The sequence below is a fragment of the Gorilla gorilla genome, chromosome X, assembly GCF_029281585.2.
Source record: "Gorilla gorilla gorilla isolate KB3781 chromosome X, NHGRI_mGorGor1-v2.1_pri, whole genome shotgun sequence".
Taxonomy (NCBI): Eukaryota; Metazoa; Chordata; class Mammalia; order Primates; family Hominidae; genus Gorilla; species Gorilla gorilla.
In genome coordinates, this window is record NC_073247.2 from 150,402,235 (window position 1) to 150,419,268 (window position 17,034).

Here is a 17,034-nt window from a genome sequence, read left to right on the forward strand (position 1 = left end):
GAGAAAACAACAGCATGCATTAATCAAGGCACTGGGGATACAGTAGTGTATAAGAAAAATGGAATATATGCTGTCAACATGTTAAATTCTAGTTGGGGAAGATGAAAAACACACAAAATAATAATTTTAAATAGTGATAATGCCTTGAAGAAGATAAATGTGGGTAATACAGATAGTGAATGTACTGCTTTAGTTAAGGTGGTCAGAGATGGCCTTTCTAAAGAATGTCATTCCAGTTGAGACGTGAACAAAGAAGGAAGCAGCTATGCAGGTACTTGGGGAAACAATCCAAATGTCCATCAACTGACGATGAATAAACCAATGTAGGAACATACAATGGAATATTACTCAGCCATCAGATGGAATGAAGTACTGATACATGCTACAACACGTAAGAGTCTTCTAAACTTTATGCTAAGTGAAAGGAGACAGTCATAAAAGGCCATATATTGTATTCCTTTTGTATGAAATGTTCCAAATAGGCAAATCCATAGAGAGACAAAGTAAATTAGTGCTTGCCTGAGACTACGGAAAGGGATAAGGTGTGTCTACTAATTGGTATAATTTCTTCATTTAGCGTGATACAAGTATTCTAGAATTACACAGTGGTGATGGTTGGACAGCCTTGTGAAATATACTAAAAACAACTGAATTGTACACACTTTAAATGGATAAATTTAAGATCTGTGAACTATATCTCATTCAAGCTGTTTAAAAAAGGAAAGAGGTAATAGATAATGGAAAAGCGGTCAATAGTCTGGAATATGAAAAGGTCCAAGAGTATGGCCATGAGATTGATAAGGCTGAGGAACAGAAAAATATCCTTACAGCTAAAAAAGGTCACAGAACTTGAGACCAGTTTTGTTGGATGGGTCATCTCAGGGATTCTGAAGTTACCAAGAATGTTAACATATGACTGACAAACTCAATGTTAGTGTCCTTGAGAACAAGGAAAATGACAAAACACTTACTAATTGAATTATCTGTAGCAAATGCTGCATCTTGGGCTGCCATCTCGGGCTTTTCCCTATTCATCAGCAAAAGCATTCTAAGAATATTTATGCATGTATTCATATATCACACACTTCAGTAATCAAATGCATCTCTCTAAATGTAACGTGTTTAGAGACATGGTCAAATGAAGAATTTTTCCATTTAATATTTATATTTCTCATATTTAGTTTGTTTAAAACAGTAATTCTTAACTGATTTTACAATGGCCAAAAATTTGCAATATGTGTTGAAAAATTATAAAATTTTAAAAACCAAGCTAAATGCATTAAATATAACCTAAATATTAACTTAGGCATGTAACATTCTTAAAGGAAAGCAAATCTAAGTTGTCAAAGAATAAAACAAGTGAAGCTAAGGTGTCACAACTGCTAAGGGGCTGGTATTGTTTCATTTGTCACTATTTCTGATAGTGACTCCTTCAAAGGAGATTGTATTATGAGATGTTGTGAGTGATGTGTAAGAACAACTCTATGTAATGAGAGAAGAAACGGTAAATTTAAGGTATGTGAAAATAATCCAGTAGAGAAGAAAAATATGTCCCCTTAGTTCAGATTGCAATCTGACTGAGCCGTTGGGATCAGTAACACAAGCTGTCTCATTCCCATGGCATCAAGCTGACTCTCAGAAAGAGGACTGCTTTCTGGTCTTGCATCTAGTTTGCTATGGTAGTCCCAGGACTACAAAACATGACAGTAAAATCATTCCTACAAGTTTTCCCTGGAAATTCATGAATGAAAAAGGCTTGTCAAAGGATTTCTACTTGTCTATACATTTTGTCTGCCCCAACCTCAACCCAAGCAATACTGTGTATTGTGAAAAAGGAAAACTAGATTTTTTTGAAAGGTAAGTAATTATATGGGTAGAACTGCTGCTAATGAGTTCTAGAACATTCCAAAATAAAAAAAATAATAATAATGCTTTTGGTTTAACTTTGAGTTTTTGCTATCCTGTTTCTAATATCTGTTATTTCTTATTAAAGTAGACATAGAATGGGAATTTTTTTTTATATTTAAGACACTTGACTTTCTATAGTTAATGATTATTTATTTCAAGCAGTTTTAAAACATTTATTACAAATAGCTTTATGTTATTAAATATTCATACTGTGAAGTTTTGAGGAACTCTCAAAAGCTTGTGTACAACTCCTTATTATTGCTAAAGAAAACCAAAGGTAAGAACAAAATTATCTCTGCACAACAAATAACAACTTCCTTGCAGTCCCAGAAAGACTCAGCATATATCACGGACAAAAGTAAATATGTTATGAAATAATGGCTAATTATGATTCTCTGTGCCACAGATGGTTTTGCACTGCCACTTGAGCCTACATCAAGTCTGTCCCCCATGGCAACAAGAAAAAAAAAGGGGGGGGGAAGGGAGGGTGCAGTGCAAGAATTCTGAGATTAATCATGGAAAGTAAATTGCTATCTCTGTAACAATAACAATGTGGAGGTGGTGTTTCTTTATTTAATGGACAAAAGGGAGAAAATAAATGGCAAAAACTGTAAAGTTGAATTCAACCCCCCCAAAATTGAGGGATATAGAAGTAGAAATGCAAAAGAAGGTAGAATAAAGAAAAAGAGATAAAATAAGAACGCTCTTCCAGGGATCAGCATTTTCCATCATCTCAAGAAATATTCCTTCAAAAATGTAAAGGCAATTTGCTTGCAAGAACAGAAAAACATTGGTATCAGGAATTTGGAACAAATGATTAAGTGCATATAAACTCATGGTTTCTGACTTCAGTGGCGTGTCCTGAGTGCCTCAGTGCTATTCAACAATCATTTTTCTTAAGCTCAGATCAGTGGTTTTCATAAGCATTAGCTGGGGAGCCTTTGAAAATATTCATGCATAGATCCCACCCTTGGATATTCTGATATAATTGGTCCAAATGTAACACAAAGAATGGAATTTTTTAAAGTTCCTCAGGTAATTCTGATGGGTACCTAAGGCTGAGAATCATTATCTGATTACAATCTAGGGGTCAGCAAACTTTCTGGGAGGTAAAGGGGACAAGTTATTTGGTAAATAATTTAGGCTTTGTGGGCCATAAGGGCTCTGTTGCAACTATTCAACTCTGCTGTTGCAGTGCAAAAGCAGCCATAGACAATAAGTAAATGAATGGGTGTGGCTGCGTTCCAATAAAACTTTATTTTCATAAACAGGTAGTGGGCTGGATTTGACCCATGGCCTTAGCTTACCTACTCCTGTTTATTAAACTGTTTCCATTCCCCTTGCCCAAAACAGTTGTTCCCACCCCTGTTTACCTGTGGTTACCCCCATACCTTTGACTTTCAGTAGGTGACCTCTTATTCTACTTTAATGGAAAAATGCAGATCATCTGGTAGAAAATTCTTCTACTTCCTTGTCTATTACTTGCAGACTCAGTAAACCTATGTCTGCATCTGTCCTCATCTCTTTGTCTCCTATTAGAGATTCAGTGTCCCTTCTTTTCAAGATGAATGTAATTCTTTCACTTATACTTAATTCCATCACCCTTCCATCTCTTCTGCAGCTCTACTCCATAAAGAATACCATTTCTTATGTCTGTAATCACTCCCTTTCTATTTGTTCATTTCTTTTACTTAACAAATATGTTCAAGTGACATCCTTAACCAAAGAATCCTCAGTCTTCCTCAATCCTGTGTTCTGCCCTAAATACACACCCACCCTTCCCTTCCCTTAGAAATTCTATACCTGTTGCCTCTACTTCCTCTCATCCCATTTACTCCTCAAGCCACTAGAATCTGGCTTCTGTTCCCAATATTCCACCGAAACTGTTTTTGTTAAGATCACCCACAACATATGAAACATTTCACATTGCTGACTCTTCTTAAAACTCCTTCCCCATTTAGCTTTTGCAATACCATTATATCTGCCATAATTAGTTATTCTTCCTCTGCTGGTCACTTTCATGCTGTTATTTTCTAACATTATTTGACAAGCTCTCTCCTCTTCTTATGCTATATATTTTCATAACTATTTCCATGGCATGGACTGCTACCTACATGTGATGACTCCCGAGTTTTATTTCTAGTTCATGTCCCTTTCTCAAGTGCTAGGTTCATATTTTCAAATATCCCTTGAAAGCTATACTCAGGTATCTTCCTCAAATCTGCTTTTTCCTGCTTTATTCAGCCTAAATGCCAGAGGCAAAATTCCCCCTCTCCCTCATGACGCCTGATAATCCACTGAGCACTTCTGTGAAGGTTTTTTTTTTAATTCTCTACCTGAAGACACCTCATTCTCATCTGTGTGGTGAATGGCAACCATACATGTTTAACCATGTATGGTGGTCCTGCTTTCCTTCCAAATCCAATCAGCCACCAAATCCTGATGATTCTACCTCTAAAATATCTCAGCAATCCATCTCCTTTTAGCCATTCCCACTGCAACTGCTTTTTAAGCAGACTGTAGTCATCCCTCACCAATTTTTTTTAACTTGCCCCCATCAGTAGCCCCTTACCTCCTTTGCTTACTTTTGCTTTCTCTTTAGGTCATTGTCCTGTTCTGTCTTCTCTTTGTTAAGAGGCACTTTGCAAAACTGCATATAGCATTTCTGTAGTAGAAGTGCCATGGTTTTATGCAAGGGAAGAGTGATCCTTCCTCTTTGGTTGCTGTCTCTTCTTGATGAAACATGATATTTCATTAAGCTTTTGATCTCAGCAATATAAGTTGCTGAAGTTATTAGGATAGAACTCCATCCTAAGTAATCTGGGCACCACACTTTAAATAAGATGACAACAAAATGAAGTGCCCACTGAGGATGGTGATCAACTTGGTGAATGGATTCCCAGCCACAATTAATAAGGAGTAATTGGAAGAATTGGAAAATTAATTCTAAAGAGGATTCTGATTTATTTCCTGGAGCAGACTAATTTGGATATTCTTTCCATATATGAACTCCAGGATCATCAAGCAGGCATATTTCCTCCTTAACAAAAACATAGTTCCTTTTCTCTAATAGAAACACTTACTTAAGGCTTCTTTTTTCTTAATAGTAAATACATACAAGGTGTGCCACATTTGGGTGTATATTGGCCCACCCATCACGGAAAGGAAGTTCACCAATCTATAGTCCTCATTTCCCTGGGAAGCCTTTCTAGAAATGAGCTCACATTGACATTTACCAGTTTGCTGGAATAATGATTAATTTGAATGGTAGGCTATGCATTTTCAACGTTGGTTCCTTAAGTGTAATGCTGAATGCCCTAATTTTCTTGAGTGGGGGCACCTGACATATAACCCAAGTTAAATAATTTTCCACATTCTTACTTAAATATTATTTCCAAAGTACGTTCTTCAATTGTGATGTTGCAAAATTTATATTTAGTCAGCTTTTCTCATTAGGGCACCATAACGGTGACTGCAACCCATTGAAATTCTGGATGATTTATCAGTAATTATTTCATATGATATCTGGCATGTGCTTTCTCAAAAGTATGCCCAGTACATTCCGTTTCCTTATCATGCCTTCACAATATTTTCAGAAAGCGTCTATTTTATTAAAAAACCTACCTTTGTATCTGGTCCTGCTGAGGCAGTCTGTTGATCTAAAGGAAATTACTTAAAATCCTTCATTATTAAATTATCTTACCTTAGTACACAAATCTAAAATAAAATCCCCTTTCCTATCTTTTATAGTAGCACTCTAGTAATAAAGTGACGTATTTCATGAACTTTGCCATAAAATCACATTTTTCATTTAGTAAAAAGAGCAAACCCCCATATTTATTAAGCAATCAGACCGCTGAAATTGCCTGATAGGAAAACTGATAGTGATCAGGGTTTGAGGTATATGCTGATAATTATCTTTTTTTCATAATCTTTTCTCATCATATGAAACAAACTACCTGATTTACCAAATAAACAGGCCCTCTGTGGCCTTACTCTATTCCCACCTCTTTCCCATCTTGGCCTCTGCAAAACAGGGTTATGATATGGTTTCCACCATATCTGCCAAGAGTCTTCCTGCACACCTGGCTTTGAAAGAAATTCAGGAAACAAGCGAGCAAGAGTGGTTAAAGGTAGTGTTTCACCTGAAGTTTGAGGAACAGATTTTTATTGTCATACTAACAACCTGCTTCAAGACTTGCTAGTAAGAAGTTTGACAAGCAATTTTCTCCATTTTAAACATTCTTTTCCTTTATTAAAATACATGAATTCAAAACAAAGATTTAAAAAATACTCATATATTACGCTGGGCACGGTGGCTCACGCCTGTAATCCCAGCAACTTGGGAGGCCATGGCAGGCAGATCATTCGAGACCAGGAGTTCGAGACCAGCCTGGCCAACGTGGTGAAACCTATCTCTGCTAAAAATATGGAGTGTCACCACGGCACTCCAGCCTGGGCCACAGAGCAAGATTCTATCTCAAATAAATATATAAATAAATTAATTAATTAAGTTAAATTAAAAATTCATATATCAAATAGTCTCCTATAATCTGAAACTAGATCTGCCAATAAGAATAAAATCTTAACCCTAATACTGTATCATTTTGCTTATATCTAAATGTTAACTTTTTTTAAAGTTTAATTTGGCCCCATGTTCCATATTGAATTGTAGTCTACATTGTTTATACATTCATCTGAGAAAAAGTTCCATTTTTCATTCTGTTCACTCCAAAGTTACAAGAAAAAGACAAGCAGGAATTTATAGGTAAGGTAAGGTTAAACAGTGCTTATATTTAAAGCAGAAGCAATCAGGAATCCTGTTCAATTAAACTGAAGATAAGAAATAGAACTCTAGAAACCCTTCAAGAACTGGTTTTCATGTCCTCGAGCTGATCTGAGGGAGAGATCTCATGTTTTTTTAGGAGTAAACCTGGATAAATATATGTTCAACTGAGTTATAGAAATGACTTTGTTTCCCACAGCCACAAAGCAAGGCAGCAAGACAGACCATTATATGCTACATAAGATGACCCAAATGACACTGTATTAAAAAATGTTCAGTGAATCTTTGATTATATACTAAAATGCTTGCTTCAAATAACTGATTAGTAATAGATATATTTTTCACAGAAAGTTAATCTGTCCTTTCAATGAAATATTTCCATCAACATTCTTCTCCTCATCACAGAAATCTGTAATGATCACACATATAAAGCACATTTTCTTTCATATTGGATGAAAACTAGAATAGTCAAAACATGCACACAGTCAAAGGCTTACCGAGGTGTACAAGTATCCCTCACTGTTCATTGCCAAGTACAGCTTGGTTTGAACTCCTTGGATAGCCACCACTCGCAGACCCACAGGGATGAGGTTAAACAGAGCTGAAATTAAAAAAGAAAATGAAAACAGTGTTACAATTCTGAATTTCAGAACTTTTCAATGTTTCCAGCAGGACTGTCTGGTCCTCCAAAAGTAGTGTGTAGTTGGTGAGGGTATGCATATATGTCTGTTTATGTATACATGCATACACATACAGACCCCCACAAACACACCCACACATACCCCGAGGCAGACAGATACGTCTCATTCTACCTTTTAGTGTATTTAATTTCATGGTTGCAGCCAGGTAACTGGAGCTGTAACTACATATTATTTAACAGCCTGGAGAAAATAGAAGGCTTTTGGTCACAATTTCGTGGTTTTTACAGTGTTGGAGGTGGGGAATCTTGATGCTTCTGGAAAGATACAGTCCCAAGAATTGTTCTGTACGTTAAATAGTGTCATTCTCAACAAATTAAGGTTTTAAACTGCTCCCCAAGATAACTGCTGAAATTCTCACAGTCATATTTAAAATCTACCTGTTGGGTAGAGAGTCCTAGACTTTTAGAAGAGTCCAATGCCCTCATCTAAATTATCTGTGTTATTCCAAATACAAGAACTCCAAAATAAATTCAGGTCTTGTAAAAAGAAAAAGTCATTTTGTAGTCCTATGTTTCCAGAGTAGTATTTCCTTTTTTTATTTTTTGAGACAGAGTTTCGCTCGTTTCCCAGGCTGGAGTGCAATGGCCCGATCTTGGCTCACCGCAACCTCCACCTCCTGGGTTCAAAAAGTGATTCTCCTGTCTTAGCCTCCCTAGTGGCTGGGATTACAAGCATGTGCCACCACGCCCGGCTAATTTTGTATTTTTAGTAGAGACGGGGTTTCTCCATGTTGGTCAGGCTGGTCTCGAACTCCTGACCTCAGGTGATCTGCCTGCCTCGGCCTCCCAAAGTGCTGGGATTACAGGCGTGAGCCACCATGCCTGGCTTCAGAGTAGTATTTCTTAAAGGACCAACATTTTCCAAGATTAGAGTTGAGAGGGTTCCTAGCTTTTAGTCTCCAAGAACAAAGGACATAGGAATAAAAATAATGAACTTGAAAGAGGTTTATTTTATTATTTTATTATTATTATTTTAGCAAAATAGTTGCAAGTGGGCAGCCAGTTGGTGCCAGTGAGGACTTCATTTCTCCATTTGAAGATGTGACTGCGTGAAACTTACACCCAGGCTTTCCTCACAACCACACACCACTCACTGGAGACAACTAGTGGGTGTCCTCCCACTACCAGCTGTCTACTCCCTCCCACACTGTGAATAAAAATAAAACAGTACATTTTTAAAACGTAGTGCTTGCCACACACATCTTTTGAAAATAGCCTGTGCACCTTTCTCTCAGGAGTCGTAGACCAATGTTGATGATTTTGCCTTGTTTTGTAAGTTTATTGAGGATAATAAATCAGTCTGTTATGGTTTCTGTGAACAAGAATGTAAAGGAGTCACCCTGTGGGTAAGAATAGTTTTTCTGGGATCGTTTATCTCTGTGCATATACATTCTGCTGCAGTAGGTGGGGTAATATGGATGAGAAATACTAATGAAGAACTAAATATTCCTTGGTGAGCCTACAACGTATCGTTCCTTTAAAACCAGGGTGTTACCAAAGAGGAGCTAGGACATATTGTACGGTTCAAAAGACAAGTGTTCCTACCACATGCCACTGATGGCACTTCATTCAATACTCATCAAATTAAAAGCTGTGCCCTTCTGTTATGTGAGGTAAAGGAATGTAATTGCACAGATTGCAAGCCAAGATCTCATGCTATATTTGACAATGCAATACACAGGCAAGAAGTCTGACATCTCTGAGCATGTCATGTGTTTGTCATATCCCTTTCTGTTGACGATGTCTTGTTCACAGCAGGTGTTCAACACCCATTTGTGGATTGATAGCAATCTGTATGGTGAAAATATGATACTATGTTTTTGAAAAGTAAGAGACCACAATCCCATTTATATAAAAGCTCATACTTCAAAAAATCTGAGATCTAAAAAACTAAACCAAAACTTCCAATATGGGGTTGGTTTAAAAGCCATATCACTACATACCACTTGACAACTATAATATCAGTATATGTTTGACACCTAGTTTAGTCATAGTAATAAATGACAGAGAATGATAAATGAAATTCAGAATTATTTATAGAACTTCAGTTTTTAAAATAATATTCTGAACTTTCTTAGTTCTCTTAATGCAGCTTATAACAAGCACAAGAAAGAAACAGAGAGAGACTAAAAAAAACTGATTTGATTTTCACCGTGTTCTCCAATCACTCTGACTCAGGTTTTAATGAGCAATGAAATGTCTAAATTTCAAACATCAGACAACAGAAGGAGGAATAGAAGAAAAAAACTTCAGCAGTAAATTCCTGTGATTATTTAATCTTGAATAATGGTATTAACTATATAGCAAAACTATGTACTTTTCACTATGTACTTTAAATTTCCATGAAGCCTGATTAAAAAACAAAAAACATCACCCCAAAATAAAAACTTGTTGAGAGTAGCGAATCTAGGGATTGACTGATCATACTACTACGATCTTTTCATTTCTTTAAACATTCAAGATAGATCATAAACTGGGTTTGTTTAAAATATGTCTAAAGGGACAGTCTGCCCAGATAAAAATGCAAAGAAATTATATCAGGGGTGAGCTTAAACCAAATAAATATCTTCCTATGTGCTTTTGTTTCTCTATATCTGGTACCTTTCCTCATGGATTTAAGATATTATTTTGATCAGGATAAAAATACTATAAATATGAGAAGAAAACAGTTGACTTCATTTATGTATTTAAAACACATTCATTAAATACCTAAAATCTCTTCTTCCATTTCAGTGAAAGTTTTGAAGAAGCTTTTAAAACATAAATGTGCCTGTGTTTCTTGTTTGTTCTCTGTTATGTCTGCATAAAAACAAACACCTTCTATTTGAAGGGCCACTTCATCAGAGCCATGCACCTAGTTGGCACCCAGTGTTTGCTGAAGGCAACACTGAAGCCATGCTTCTTCATCAGTTGGCCAAGGTCAATTTCTCAAAAGAGAATAATTAATATAAGTATATATTAACGTAGGTTGGAAAGGCAACATGTTGAACAGATAATGCTACCGTGAGTTTGAAGAGAAAGGGAAAACTAGTCTTTTAAGATGTCCTTCCTTGCACCCAGGGCAGATGTAATAAAATTACTGCCATGGAATGTCTATCATCTTTTCCTTTTCAAGGGAAAATACATAATTTATAATGGCTGATTTCCTCATGATGAGATTTTATGGAACTTACATTTATCATTGTAATAAATCTACATAAGGTAAGGTTAAATGCATAATATCAAACATATGTTTTCAGAAATGGATATATCTGGATAAATGTGAACTGATTTATCATGACATTGCTTACTATGTCTGAATAAAAATAACGCAATTCAATCAAATTAAACTAAATGAGAAAATATGCTGAAAATAATGAAGGTTAATAAAAATAAGAAGAGTAAGAAAAATATAAACATAGTATCACGAATACATATTAGGGAAATATTATATACATGAGTGATAGTTGAAAAAAACAACTTGTATTCTCGTTATGCACAATTAAACAATACCAATAGAACGTCTTGGTTTTAAGGAAAAAAAAGAATAAATTTGGATGGCTGGCCTTCATGATATATCAGTTTAATCATTAAACCTTCTTGTTTCATGATGGCTTATGCCCCACAATATCCTCAATGGCAAAGCTAAGCTAGCTCACTAGCTTCTGGTCACTCTTAACATCAGGAGCAGATCCAAGCTCTACTGACTTGCTATTTCTATTGAGATACTTTCCATTTGTATGCATCAGGTTATGACAATACTCACCGTTAGTTGACTTACCTCTCTATTTTAATCTGCCTAAATACAGATTCCTGTTATCAGGCTATGTTCTTTAATGGTCTTTCAATATCATTAGTAGTACACAGAAATGCCATGCATATCAGTCAGTTATAAGACAACCAAAGGCAGAAGCTATGCATATGTAGGAACTGAGGAGAAAAACCTACTGTATGATTTAAAGCTCCACAGTAAGAAATGGAGCCTTGATATATGTGTGTGTGGTGTGTGTGTGTGTATCTCTTAAAATGATTACTTAGAATGTGATCTTGATGAATTTGGTATATTGCTGTTCATAGGACACAGCACATGAATTATCTATTTTTTTTTTTTTATTTCTTTTCAGGAAACACATGTGAACACCAGATCCAAAATATTTCTTCTCTGATTTGTACCCGGAGATGTTAAAAAGGGGAAAGAAACGTGACTGGATAGGCTCACTGGCAGCTAATCATGAACTTGCCTTCAATAATGCTCAACAGACCCATTTTCCTGAGGCACTCTGGAAAGCAGGGCAGCTTACATCCCCTAATTCCTTCCCCAAATATCAATTTGCACAATAACTTATGGGAATGTTTTATTGCAGATGATCACTATGCACTAATGTCTGTTATTTGATTACAGCAAAGCCCTCTAGTTACACTTGCCTAATAGTTTCAAATAGAAGACTATGCATAAAAGAACAACTAGGATTCACTATAAAACTTTAATATCACAACAGTGACATAGAACTTTTGCAAAACAGTGAAGAACCATTCAGTATGAGGTTTTTTCATCCTCCATACCAACAAAGCTTTCTTCAATGGTAATTAAAAGTGACTTCCTCTCGAGGTTATAGATCGGCCATCAGCCCACGAAGCATTCCTAAAAAGTGGGAAACTCTTTACACTTATTGAGACCCTCGTCAATGGCATTGCTGTAGCCATACAACCCTTAAAAAGCTGCAGAGTATACTGCTTAGCATTCAGACCTAGTTTCCTTGGTTATTTTCTCAGCCGACAATTGGAATATTAATGCGAAATTATCAAAGGGTTTGAGAGAAATTCAGTAGAAATTGGAGAAAACAAAAAAAATTGTGAGAACTAAGTGTTTTAGCCTTGTGGAACATTTAATAAGTCTCCAGAAATCTGTAAATTGCAAGAAAACATCAATCATCATTGAGGAGAAGCCTGCACTATTTGTGAGTTTATATTTTTATTACTCCTAATAAATAAAACATGTAATTAAAGGTTACGTAACATCTTGGAATCACCTTCTTTCAGTAATTAGAAATAAAACCTAATTATTTTTTATGTGTTTCTTTTTAGGCTCACCATCATAGTCTCCAATTTGGTCTTAAACCATGGTTAAAAAGAAAGAACTAAAAGAAATCCCTTTACCCACCTGTGGAGGTATCTCAATGTTAAAATTCCACTAGTCTCAGAGTTATCAGTGTGTGTGTGGAGCAGGGAGCAGAAGTGAAAGCTTGTAATGATGAATTTTCATGGTATGAAACCACTCCTCTCTCTTGGGTTAAGACCGGTTCTTAAGAGTAGAGATAACATGCTATTTCTGGATCAGTGTGTGGGTGAGTAAATTTTCTGTGGGAAAAAAGTAATAAAATCCAAAGGATAGCCATAAATCTATCTAGATTTCCATGGAGATGACATTTGGATTATTCTTCAGATGGTGTCAACATTATTTGCCCTAGTTTACTATCTTAGATAGACTCATATTCAACTTCCTTTAGGTTAACCTGTGTAAACAGGATTATGTAGTGTGAATATATTTTGCATTTAATTCAGGATTTAGGAAAGCATATTTATTTTTAAAATAAATAAAAAACAGAATGTTAACAACATGCTGGCATATACTATTTATTTTGCAGTCACTTACTGTAAGTGCTGTCCTCATCTTTGGTGCCATCAATGGTTCCATCCGCCTGCAGCTGCAAGTGGTAGCCTTGTCGGCTGTATAGCTTGGTAACTATACCCTTAAGCTGAGGCTCTGCAAAGAGAACAATGATTTGGATCAATTGATAAATTGTGCCTATGTAGTTGAAAAGACTCGGGAATTTCAATTTCTAATTTCATTTACAAATCTTAATGGAAAAAGTCAAACTACACTTTTAAGGTGTCTGGAAGAAAGAAAACGAACTCCGAGTTTCAGAATAAATTTTCAAACTAAAGAAACATTTTATTTCTACCTGGAAACATTGGTAAAGCTTCTGAAAGTGTCTATAGTTTCTGATAACCTGTCCTTTGGTTTATAGAGTGGAACTCTATCTCACTGAGTATTTGTAATGGGTTGGCAAATGGCTATTCTGCCTTTTGAAATTGTGCTACTTTTCATGTGAAAGGAAAAGGAGAAATACAAAGATAATTCAGAGTTGTCTGCCAACCGACCAAGGACCAAAAACCCACTAGCAAAGGTTTCCTTCAGAATGACCACAATTTGAATAAACAATCTCCTTTATTCTAAGAAGGCAGAAAATGCGTAAATAACGTGGAACCCCATTAAGGAAACTGTATTTGGAAAATTGAGCCTTTTATACCAAAAAAGGGAGGAGGGAGATACAACCACCATCAACAAATCTTGTCATATTAATTATCATTAGTGAAAATGTGTGTGAAAAGAGCAGGGTTTTTGTTGGTAGGAAGGAAAAAATCAGTGCATACTAATTTTTCAAATTTCATATCAGAAGTATGATTATCAAAAATATGAGTTCTTAATTAAAATGATTTTCAATTATGAACAACCATAGATTAATCAAGTGTCTAATTTACCAATAACAGCCATGTTATCCAAAATTTTCTTTTACTGAATATAGACACCTGCGCTGAAATAATATTTATGTGATTATTCGAGCCACATAAGCATGCTTTGCAACCACTTAAGCCTTTTTGAAACAAGCCTAATTTACAGTTAATGCATTAAAAACTTTGTGCAAACAGAAAACGTTATGTCTGCTTTTCCATCCCAGGGTGTAGCACACATAAATGGAGAAATAACAGATCGGTGACTCTTATTTTTTTTGTAATATTTATCTAGTAAAAGGCAGAAAAGAGTGTAAAAGATTCATTTGGTTAAGAATGGCAAATAAACTGCATGCTCGCCTGAAGGTCTACCTTGACGCAACCTGACACCTAGAGCTGAATTTCCAGTCGCTGGAATATCGCGCTACTCCTACCACTGAAAATGTTCAAAAGCACCACAATCTGGGTATGAGTTTAAATCCCCTCTTCAACACCGCATTTTAGTAGCATGTAACCAATTACACTAGTCTAACCAAATCTCTCAGCTCTTTGCAACAAGGTTCTAGAAATCCCCCCTCCCCCCGCCCCAGCAAACATTTCGAAGCTGCACAAGTCAAGTCTGTCCCAAAAAGCTTAAAAGTAATCAAAGAAACGCAATGCCTAGACAGCAGAAGCCCACATCCCTTGGAGGTGGAAGCTGGAGGGGAAGGGTCTGAGGCAGAGATAAAGGCAAGAGAGGGATTCCCCAGGCTCTCCTGGGGCGGGAGGATGGTGTCTGCCCAGCTCTGCGCCTGCAATTTCCACGCCATACATATCATAGCCATGTCTGGGTCACGCCTGCCCAGAGCCCACCGGGCATGCACATATGTGACATGTCCGAAGCTGAGGGCAAGCCACCCAGGGCAGAGTATGCCCTCAGGCTCTGCGCCTGTCCCAGGGCAGTTGCAATGCAGCAAGCGTGTTACTGTTACGGCGGCAAGAAAGCCATCGCCTTCCCACGCACGCACACAGGCTAGGTGGCCTCTTCTGCACAAGATGGGCCACCAACAAACTCACCTATGCTACATACCTGCTCCCCACCGCCCCCACCTCACTCGTAAAGTATGGGGAAAAGAAAGCAAAAACCCTTTCCGACCTGGTCTTCTTCTGCGCCTCTTCTTGGAGCCGAAGAGTTTGACCCGGGAAAAGACATTTAACTTGTTTTTGTCGCAGCTGGTCTTGCCTTTGCTGGGGCTGCTGACACACTTGCAGGCGTTGGATTTCTCGCGCTCGCGGGCTTGCCTCTTCTGACGGATGAGCGAGCTGGCGATAGCCGCCGCCATGGCCACGACGCCCACCACCACCGCTTCTTTTGCTGCCCCTCTCTGGGTTCGCCTCCTCCTCCTTCTCCTCCGCTGCTTGTCCGCTGTCTCGCGACTTCGCCGCTTTGGTCTCCTTAGCCTGCGTTTGCCCGGGCTTCTCCGCACTCGGGCTTCAGCCAAGGAGGGGGCTCAGCATGCCGTCCGAGCTCCTCCGGCGGCGGTCCGGCTCCCGCGCGGGCTGCTGGCTGCCTGGGTCGGAGTCGACGCCACAGCCCCGGGCCGGGATCGCGGGCGAGACTGGCAGGCGGAGGCAGAACTGCGCGACTGCGTGCGGTCGGCCCCTGCGCCCGGCGGACACTGTGCAAGTCCAAGTGGCTCGGGTCGGAGTTTCGCGGCACCCCCCGCCCTGTGCCGCGCGGAGGGGGCCAGAGGAGGGAGGCGGGCGGAGGGAGTGAGCGCGGGCGGGAGAGAGGCCGGGAGCTCGGGCGGCCGGAGGGAGGAGGGAGGAGGCAGCGCGCGGGGGAGCGCGCCCTCGCCCTGGCCCCTCCGAGTCTTCGACTAGTCCTTGCAACTTCTTGGCGTGATAATCGGGAAAAGTTGGCCCGTGCCAGGTTTCCGACAGGGATCAAACAGGTAATGGCCTCGCATCTTCGCTGTTGCTGCTGCTCTGGGCGCGGCACAGTCGCAGCACAGGAATTCAGCCGCCGCAGGCACCCTCCGGAACAGCGCGACAGCCTCCTTGCAGCCCCCTCCCGCGACGGCCCCTCCCTCCCGGGGCTGAGCCCGTAGGCTCGGAGCCGCAGGCCGCCCCTCCCACCCCCACCCCCACCCCCACCCCCCAAGTCCCCGGCCGGCCGTTCCGGCTAACACCTGTAGGGGCTTCCGCACTGCCCCAGTCGTCCAAATCCTTCTCCCCTCCTTTTCCCGAAAGGAGCTTCGGGAGGAAACAGTGATGGAGGAGGAACTGAGATGAGGTAGTTGGGCTGACGGAGCGGGGGTTTGCTCGGCGTTGGGGGATGGAGTGGTGGGGGTGTTTCCTCAGTGTTTGAGCTGACCAGATTGTGCTCGGGCTGGAGCCCCTCAGAAGTTCGCCAGATCCCTGCCTCAGGCTTGGACGCACCAACAACCCGGAGAACCCTCACCCACCCGCGCAGAGGTATTTTGCTTGGCGACACTTGTAGCCATTCAGGGGAGGAGGCCAGAGTCCCCAGACGGGTTCAGCCCCAGCGGTAGCAGCAGAAGCAGACACTGCAGAGCTGCGCCCGCACACCACGCTGCCACCCAGTGGTTTTTGCTGACTTTTCATTTCAAGCCAATTTGTAGGGTCCAAAACCTGTTTTTCCTCTGCTCCCCCTCATCTGTCCGCTCAGATTTGGGATTCAAGTAGAGAGCTTGGGTCGTGTACCATAAGCATTACGTATTTGGGAAATGCAGAGTCGAACCTCTCTATTTAAGCTGTGGCCCATCTCTAATCTCCTAACTTATTTTTTTCTGCTCCTCCAAAGTCAGGCAGCTTCCTTCCCTCCAATTCAGGAACCAGTCTGGCTTTTTGCTGGCCTCACTCTATTAACAAGTTCTGTCCTCTCCCTGTGTTATATTTTATTCTGGAGGAAAAGAAAGAAGAGGTTTTGAGGCCAGAAATGCAGCAAAGAGAAATGGCCTGTCTACATCCCTACCTTCAAACAGACACAATTATTTGACTATTTTACTTGATTTCTGAGGCCAAATAGGAAGCAAAATAGAGCAGCTCTACTACCTGGCAGCCCTACACCGTCTTTACTGGACTCCTACATGGCAACCCCCATTACCTCTTTTCAGAACTAATGTAGATGCAAAACCAGATGCTC

At 39.4% G+C, this 17,034-nt stretch overlaps 1 protein-coding gene across 3 annotated transcripts in view; it reads right to left on the reverse strand.

The window, feature by feature from the left end:
* FGF13 (fibroblast growth factor 13) overlaps nt 1-17,034 on the reverse strand; it is a 574,173-nt gene that overhangs the window by 70,107 nt on the left and 487,032 nt on the right. For 2 of the 3 annotated variants that reach the window (XM_019019755.4, XM_019019754.4), the window contains 2 exons: nt 13,027-13,137; nt 7,192-7,295 (listed from right to left, as the gene is read on the reverse strand). In XM_019019755.4, coding sequence (XP_018875300.1) covers nt 7,192-7,295; nt 13,027-13,137 — 215 coding nt within the window. Of the gene's footprint in view, nt 1-7,191; nt 7,296-13,026; nt 13,138-15,021; nt 15,985-17,034 lie in introns of those variants that run through there. The other variant, XM_004064946.5, reaches the window with a different exon arrangement.